Here is a 9,261-nt window from a genome sequence, read left to right on the forward strand (position 1 = left end):
TAAAGATCCCATATTGTGCACCTTTCCAGTGTTTTATTTTAAGGTCCTGATATCCATAAGAAGCTGTTTGTGTGATTTTTAAGTACCAAAAACAATCTCTATCCAGTTTTACATGTGCTTTCTCCAGCGCCTCTCGTGGGCTTTACCAAGGACAGTCTGTTTGAGTGACCAATGAGCCTCTGTTCTGATTGGCTGGCTAGCTCCACAACTGCATCTGTGCCGAGCGTTTGAATTGGCTGTGCTGAAGGCGGATATATGCAAATGAGTGTGTACTTGTGATGTCATAAAGTTACGGAAGTCCAAAAGGCTTGTTTTAGATGTATACTTTCTTATACGGATTGTATGGATTTCTTTGGGGACTGTGTGTTTATATACTTTCACAGTGTTTATTGCACCTTCAACCCACGCAGCAAGAGATGAGAATATGAGAGCTTGAATTCAGAGGAGATGTGAGATGTGATTTTTTAATACTGTGCTTTTCAGACACGATACAAGCTGCTGAGAAACCTCCTGGAGAAGCACGGAAACCCCCTGGGTCAGAGAGACCTGGCTAAACTCGCCCGGTAAGTGCACACCGTAAACCCACTGGGTCAGAGAGACCTGGCTAAACTGGACCGGTAACACAAATCCTTTAGATGTTGTAAATTAAGTTGATGCAAACCTGAACTGCAACAGCTGTCTTTATGTTTATCGTTTAGCTTTTATTATACATCTTGTGATATCAGTTCAATTCTACATTTTTGATAATACCGGACATTGTTGCTCCGATTTCAAATCCTTAATCGCCATTTTAAATGCTTTCAGTATGACTGAGGGATACTCAGGAAGTGACCTGACCTCATTGGCTAAAGATGCTGCTCTTGGACCAATCAGAGGTGAGGATTTCACGAAGCAGGATTACAGAGTTAGCCGGATAATTGCACTGAGTATAACTCACAAAGCAATATTACTGAGTTAACTGGATAACTGCACTGAGTAATACCCACAGAGCAGTATTACTGAGTTAAGTGGATAACTGCACTGAGTAAAACCCACAAAGCAGGATTGCTGAGTTAGTTGGATAACTGCACTGAGTAAAACCCATAAAGCAGGATTACTGAGTTAGTTGGATAACTGCACTGAGTAAAACCCACAAAGCAGGATTACTGAGTTAGCTGGATAACTGCACTGAGTAACTTTGCAGTGTCTTCCCTCTTTGTTTTGCTGCAGAGCTGAAACCGGAGCAGGTGAAGAAAATGACTGCTAATGAGGTGAGCTACCCGTCAGTATGAGCTTAACCCTCCATTACATGAGCATGGGACCCCAGGTCAGGAGGCGTGCTGAGGTTACTCCTGGGCTACGGTCCTGACGAGGCTGGTGTGCATAAACACCGACGAGCCAGAACATTATGACCACCTGCCTCGTGCTGTCTGTCCTCCGCGTGCCGTCTGGCCGTAACGGTCTGGCCCCAAAGTCACTCGCGTCTCTACGCCTGCCCAATTCTCCCGCGTCCCTCCGAGAGCCAGCTGTTCGCTTTACCGTCTGATACAGCCCAGACCTTGACATGCGCCGCTGTGCTGAGATGGTCAATGTCGTTCGCTTCATCTGTCAGCGCTCATAATTACATTACATTACATGACGTGGCATTCAGCAGGCGCTCTTATCCAGAGCGACGTACAACAACGTGCAGATCAATCACAGGAACGAGTGCAAGAATGCTTTCACTCATCGGCGTGTGACTGTGTACAGTACTTTTGGCTGTTCTGCTCCAAACCACCGTATCCAGTATAAAGTCCATCCTGTGTGGGGGACAGACCATTTTTATTTTTGTTTCAAGTGGGGCATACGAGCAAATCTGAAACTGTTAGCAACCCTAGTTTTAGGATTTTCAAAGGACTGTCAAACTTTTATTTTTATTTTATTTTATTTTATTTTATTTTTTTAAATGCGGCTTTAATGTTGCCTGACAGTGGTGTCTGACACTGGTGCGGTCAGTTGGTGTGTTGGGGCGGCCTGTAGCGTAGTGGTTAAGGTAAATGACTGGGACACACAAGGTCGGTGGTTCTAATCCCCGGTGTAGCCACAATAAGATCCGCACAGCCGTTGGGCCCTTGAGCAAGGCCCTTAACCCTGCATTGCTCCAGGGGAGGATTGTCTCCTGCTTATTCTAATCGACTGTACGTCGCTCTGGATAAGAGCGTCTGCCAAATGCCAATAATGTGTGTTGTGTGAGTGACGTGCTCTTCCTCTGTCCGAATCGTTGACCCTCTCCTCCGTTCTCCCCGCTTTTGTCCGAGCGCAGATGCGGAACATAAAGTTCTGCGATTTCGAGGAGTCTCTGAAGAAGATCAAGCGCAGCGTGAGCCCCCAGACCCTGGAGCTGTACGCACGCTGGAACAGACAGTACGGGGACACCACCGCCGTGTGAACACAGCGCCCCCCCCCCCCTGCTGGCCCGGAGGGGAAACGCAGCGCCCCCTACTGGCCCGGAGGCTCCCTGGGGGCAGGACAGCGAAAACGAGATGGGGGAAATCGAGCGTTCTCTCCTGTTTTGAGGGGTTGTTTTATTTTTATTTTTTTCCCTTCAAAGAAGGGCAAAAGCGCCAACTGAGCACCCAATGATACCTTGGAAGCAAATGATTTGGTGCTTATGAGATCTGTGCTAATGGGCTCTTCCAGTGTACAGTGTGACCAGCACTGTTCATGGCAGTCCTCCCGTGGGTGATCTGCCTCTGACTTCCAACCATAACCCTCTGACATCTGTGGTACAGGATCTATTGTCTTTTTTATTTGTATTTTTTTTTTTCTTTTTCTCTTTGGAGATACTAGCACTGAATAAATCTCACCTGTTCTGCAAAGTGTGTTTAGGTCCACCGCTGGAGTCTAACGCCACGTTTACTGCCCAAACCAGCACGGAGCCCATCGACCGGTCTGCTTTTCCCAGTCTGACAGAGATGAAGGCGGTTGTTGGTCTTTATCAAATCACGAAGATCTGATTACAATGTGCCTTTCACTGACCGGGAAGGGCCCACAATTTGATTGGTTCACGTCCAACATTCTAAAGGAAATGTTATGTCCGTGTTGATTCAGGCGTCATTAGATAAAAATGTTTTTCTTTATTTGACTTGGTGATTTAATAAGCTGTCGTGGTGTGGTGTCGCAGGTCCGACGGCGACGATCGGTTTTTGTTCGCTCAGCAGACGTGCCGTTGGGACATTTCGGAAAAGGAACGCTATCGTCCGCTCAAGCGGAAGAGCGCGTGCGGTAATGCGTGCGGAAGCGGTCGGCAGAGTTCAGCGTAGCTTTCAGGTTTATAGCCTGGTGTTCTCCCGTGAACTCACTCTCTCTCCCTGGCATGGTTGTGGTCGAGAAGGACCGGGTGCCTTAACTTTCAGTGGCGAAAAAAAAAAAGAAAAAAGAAAAAGTGATTTCCTTCTATTTTGTGTCCCGTTTCTTCCAGTGGTCCCCTGAGATTTTGCAATTAAAAAAAAAATAATAAAAAAAAATAAAAAAATATTCTGCCTTACCTTTCGGACACACGGCCATACTGTGCCGGAGGACGTTACAGTTTCAGACGGCTAAAAAAAAATGTAGCAAACCAAAATAATTGCGGGGTGCATTTTTATTATAACAAAAAGCAAAAATCAGGTTTTTTTTCTCTTTTTTTTTTTTTTTTTACTGCATTTGATACAAATTTGACCGATTTATTTGTATTTTTTCGTGTGTGTGCTTGTCGTGGAGGTGAAAGTGCTGTGTAACAAGCTGTATATGGCAAGAAAAACTAGTCTTTTTGCAATAATGTTGAGGGTCGCGCTAACTGAATAATCTAATATTGAAAGTTGATTGTAGTTAATGCACTTATCCAGTGGTGGCCAATCATGTGCCACGGTGGATTGACAGTTTTTATTCCGACCAATCACTACAGCTGATTTCCCGAATTTACGCACCTTTAACCAGAGAGGAGTGAATTAATTGGTGATATCAGCTGGTGTAGTTATTGGTTGGAATGAAAGCTTGCTCACTGTCGGCCGCCCACGGTACGTGATTGGCCACCACTGCACTAATCCTTTAGCAATTAGTATGCACTCCTTTGGGGAAAAATGGTCAGCGATCTGAATTGAGTGCTGTTTGCTATCCAGCCACTAGAGGGCAGCAAAGAAGAGGCATCACAATGGATCATCTCAGCCCATTGTTGGGATCCAGTGTTATATGAGGGGAAAAGTTGGATGTACAGAATTGCTGGTGTTACGCAGCACTGATGGTAATTCTCTGGTTCAATTTAGATCAAATTCTCGCGAGGCCAGGAGTGTGTGTGGTTATGGCACAGTGAAACGACTGTGATTTATTCGGTAATCGGCAAGAGATTACGCCATAGTTCAGTCAAGCCAACCAAGTATTCTGTGCTGACCCACTTTTTTGTATGTGTAAATATTAGGAAAGTTTAGTCATTTCACTAAATTCGTTTTTCCTAATGTCCTATATAGCTGGTCTGTCGATGGTAAATGGCTTTCTAGAGGTCTCCGTGAACATCCAAAAGACAAATGACATTCAGGGTATGTTCGTTTACTGACTGTGGCCGATCTGGCCAGAGTTTCTTCTTGTTTATTGTCCCAAAATGATACATTCTTCCATGTGTACCAATGACTCATCGTGTCAAGGCTCAAAGATGCAGGTGTAATTTACAAAATGGCCGTTCTACTGATACTCTGGGCTATAACGACGGGCCACTTAACGGACGCTACTGTGCATGATTTGAAAGAAAAGTGCTGGTGAAGTAGTTCAACTGCAGTACCAGTTGGTTTGGTCTGTGTGCTGTTTGACAGATACTGTTTACCTTTTCTTTCGTACGGTTTTTCTTTTGTGAAGAGTGAATTGAGTAGAAGTGTGTTGACGTACGGACACACCGGCAGTGACCTGCGCGCGTGTGTGAGATTCTAATAAACGTATTTATACTGGACTGGGATTTTTTTTTTTACCATTTGAAAAAAAGGTGTCTCGGTAGGTGTGGGGTTTAGTTGGCATTGTACACACACGTTGTACTGACATGTCATCTCATTAAAATTAAATAAACTTAAATAAACAAACGCGCAACAACACTCAAAAGAATGCCCATGTTTAGTACCTTTTCCTAACGCTTATCCATACAGCAAATGGATAATTCGAATTGACTTTGTTTTATGTTTACTTTGTTTTCGTTTAATGGAAGGCCCATCAGTTATAAGAAAAAAACAGTGAGTGGCAGAAAATGCATTTTTCATTGTTTTGTATCAAAAAGGAGTCAAACATTCTCCCGCAGACGTAATTAGTTTACTCTCTGATTGCTTATTGAAGCTGTTGTGCTGTGATATTCTGAATGCATATTTGGAAATGAGAAGCGATCGAGATTATAGTTCATTATTTTGAGATTGTAGTTCATTATTTTGTTATGAATTTAAGGGTCAATCCTGAATCCTCTAATGTAGCTTCTCCTTAGGCTGGTTCTGCAGAAGGCTGGCGTTTAAAATGCTAAATACGCGTCCCCGTTGCGCTGTGGGGGTGGGGGGAAAGGTTTAAACTACACAACTACACAAATGTCTTTCAAATAGCAGGATTACGGAGTTAGCGGGATAACTGCACTGAGTTGAACAAAGATCAGATCTTTTTTTCATTTTTTATAACGGCCCATGCTCATGATTTGGGAGAGTTCCGGGTTTAACTCGGTGCAGTTACCCAGCGAATTCCGTAATTACCAGTTCAGGTAATATGTTTAATTGGTCAATTATGTGCTGGGCCCAGCTGAGGTAAGGTGTTTAATTGGTCAATTATGTGCTGAGCAACAAGGCTTTCTGGAATCTCTCAGGAACGCACTTTGCTTCCATCCTGGGAGACTTAATCACACTCTGGTTAGAGTAACATTTACGTCTGAATAGTTCGGGCTTCTGCGATAAGAAGTAATTTTATTTCTGTTCTGTTTCTGAAGGCTGTGTAAAATCCGGTTTGCTCTGTTTGCGTCACCCGTTGCCCTTGTGTGACTCAGAAAGTGGGCTTTTTTCCCCCCTGTTCATTCTTTTTCCATCCATTAAGTGTAATGCTGAACTTTTTTATTTTGCTCAAAATTAAGGGTTACTGTCATCGTGATAAGAATTTGAAGTATCAATTTAATTGTTAATTAATTGTTTCAACCAATCAAAATGGCTGCTGTCCTCTTGTTTTCAGCCCCTATTAAAACCTGCTAAATTCTCTCAACTTTCTCAACCAAGGACAAAACCCCTTGGGATTTCAGTGGAGCCAAGTCATACTGGGCTTGGAGCTAAAAGGGTTAATTATTTAATTAATTAATTAATTATGATCCTAACCCGCTTATCCTGAATAGGGTCACAGGGGGGCTGAGCCTATCCCAGCATACATTGGGCGAAAGGCAGGAATACACCCTGGACAGGTCACCAGTCCATCGCAGGGCACACACACCATTCACTCACACACCCATACCTACGGGCAATTTAGACTCTCCAATCAGCCTAACCTGCATGTCTTTGGACTGTGGGAGGAAACCCACGCAGACACGGGGAGAACATGCAAACTCCGCACAGAGAGGCCCCGGCCGATGGGGATTCGAACCCAGGACCTCCTTGCTGTGAGGCGGCAGTGTTACCCACTGCACCATCCATGCCGCCTGAAAGGGTTAAATATTTAAAATAAATATTATAAATCTGTACTTTGCACACCGGGAACAGATTAAACAAGATCACAAGTCAGCAATTGTTTGTGTGGGTACACTTGGTGCTGACTGTGCCAGGCTAATTTGTAATGATGACAGTTTATTCAACGCTTGCGATGTTGCATTACCTCAGTCTGAGATGCCATGCCCTGCGGTCACAGAACTGTAAATGAAAAACTGGAGCGAGGAAAAAAACAAAAAAAAAAACTGTCATTGTTCTGTCCGAACTTGACACACCGAAGGGTTTGCCTCCAGAACGGAAAGGAGAGTTCATGCTTTTATCCAAAGCGACTTACAGTTGATTAGACTAACTCCCCCTGGCGCAATGTGGGGTTAAGGGCCTTGCCCAAGGGCCCAACAGCTGCACGGATCTTATTGTGGATGCTGCAGGACTCAAGCCCGCAACCTTCCCGGGCCCAGTCATGTACCTTAGCCTCTAGGCTACAGGCTGTCCCATACCGGCCGTGGCTTCCTCATGTGTGAGAGTAATCGGTGACAACATCAGGCACTCTCCCTGGAGGACTGCGAGTTTTCAGAAACTGGAAGGCTGGTCCTCTCAGGTCAGAGGTGCACACATCAGCACCCAAAGCTGCAGATTGAGTAATTTCTCTACAACCCTCGTTTTTTAGTTTTTGATTCAGTCTCTGAATCAAGCTGAAAATGTGAAGCTCTGTTTTCGTGTTCGGCGGGCAGAATTCCTGTCTCTCCACAGCTCCCCCCCCCTCCCCCCTCACTTTCACACCTCTCCTGTGGGACATGTTCCTGAGAGTGACAAGGAAGTGTACTTTGATCCTGACAGATTGAGTTCTGACTTTTTTTTTTGTGGTTTTGATCCAATGACCAAATTCTTCCTCGAGCGAGGTGCTGGAAGCAGATCGGGCCAGTCTGGACACGCTGAGGATGGGGGGGCGGTGTACTTTTACAGACTGGGTTTTAGCCAACCTCCCCCTCCCCTCCCCTCCACAATGCACAACATTCCTGTAGTTTATAAGCATCCATCTCTCCGATGCAGGAGAAACCTCACTATTGCAGTATGGTGGAAATGTATGTTGTGGTTGCATCTGGTGGAATCTATTGCCACTTCTGTTTCTCCGGTGTCAATTTTTTAGCCCCTTGTTGTACTTATAGTTCAATCTAAGACTGTTGCATTTGTACTGGTCTTAGTACTGTAGTTCCTGACCTTAGTAGTGACACACTTGGCCCATTTACAGAACCATGTCTATAAGACTTAATGTTTGGGGCTGTACAGCTGATTCTGTGTGAATTGTACTTTATCCGACCTGTCCTAGTTTTGTTCTCATGACCTTGGTTTGCACTATATGTCACTTATGTATGTACTTTAGTGTGTGCTAGATAAAATTTAATATATTGTTAAGCTTAAATGCGTCGGTTTCCCCTCACCTGTGGGGTTGGGTTGAATGGGTAACGGGTATTTCTTGACCCTACCCCACGCTAAACACTGTGACCCCTCGTTGATTGACACACAGAATGACCCTGAATGCAGTAAACCTAACCCACTTAATCTCACGCTGGTGTCAGCAGAAAGGGCTCTTTTTCAATCGTTTATTTTTCACCTCCTGTCTCCTTCCTGTCTCTGCCTTACCTGGACATCGATCGAGGTCTGTCATCGTAGCTGGCAGTTGCTGTGTTCTCAGAGATTCATTGCGTCAAATTTATCGAGGCGAGACAAAAGAATCTGCTTGACCCAAGGCTCTTTCTATGGACGGTCCTCATTCTCTCCTTGTCTGCTGTCAATTTTGTTTCATCTGAACTGGGTGTTGCCTTTCACATACACGCACACACACACATGCAAGCATACACAAATGAACACCCTTGGGACAGTTCAGTAGGCCACTGTCTAACCCTCTCTCTCTGAGAGCTGATGAATGCTAAATATTTCTGCTGCTGGTTGCCTGAGGCTCTGGATTGAGATGGAGAAGTGGCAGTCTCGGGTTAAGAGTATATGCAGACTGCCCCAAGGTGCAATCAATAATAATCAATAATCAATGAAATCACAGCAAGCGAATGGCGAACTACTGGACTAAGAGCCTGGAGCAGTGCAAGCAGCTTTTCATCGTATGTGTGTGTGCGCGCGCGTGCGCGCGTGTGTGTGCGTGTGTGTGTGTGTGTGTGCGTGTGCGTGCGTGTGTATGTGTGTGCGTGCGTGTGTGTGTGCGTGCGTGCGTTGAAAGTTGAAGGACACTCCAAGATAATATCATAACAACCATCTCTAGCTTATTCAGGGACATGCTGACAGCCTGCCAGGATTGAGGGCACGTCAAACATCCACAGTTGTGGAAAACTTTTATGGAGAAACGTCAGAAATGGAAGGTACCAAGGCTCCCGGTGAGATGCTCCTCGGGGGAAAAAAAGAGGGACAAGTCCTGGCCCATAGCTCTTCAGACGGCCTGCTGAGAATACTGGCCTGAGGTAACAGGGCCGACCAGCGCCACAAACCTGATGTGTGACAAATAACGATCAAAACGCCGATGATTTATAGTCCGTGAAACGCATTCCAACCTGCCCCTTCTTTGGTGTTGTCAGATATTCCTTTAGCGCGATGATTTTCCCGTCTTCTCGAAAGC

At 45.1% G+C, this 9,261-nt stretch overlaps 1 protein-coding gene across 2 annotated transcripts in view; it reads left to right on the forward strand.

Annotated features, from left to right (window-relative positions):
* Positions 1–4,936, forward strand: part of spast (spastin) — a 21,106-nt gene extending 16,170 nt beyond the window's left edge. For both annotated transcript variants that reach the window (XM_061231040.1, XM_061231041.1), the window contains 4 exons: positions 484–563; positions 805–875; positions 1,210–1,250; positions 2,282–4,936. In XM_061231040.1, the coding sequence (XP_061087024.1) occupies positions 484–563; positions 805–875; positions 1,210–1,250; positions 2,282–2,407 (318 nt within the window). In that variant the 3' untranslated portion in view covers positions 2,408–4,936. The remainder of the gene's footprint in view (positions 1–483; positions 564–804; positions 876–1,209; positions 1,251–2,281) is intronic.
* Positions 4,937–9,261: the final 4,325 nt, after the last annotated feature.

The sequence above is a fragment of the Conger conger genome, chromosome 2 (assembly GCF_963514075.1).
Source record: "Conger conger chromosome 2, fConCon1.1, whole genome shotgun sequence".
NCBI classification, from domain to species: domain Eukaryota; kingdom Metazoa; phylum Chordata; class Actinopteri; order Anguilliformes; family Congridae; genus Conger; species Conger conger.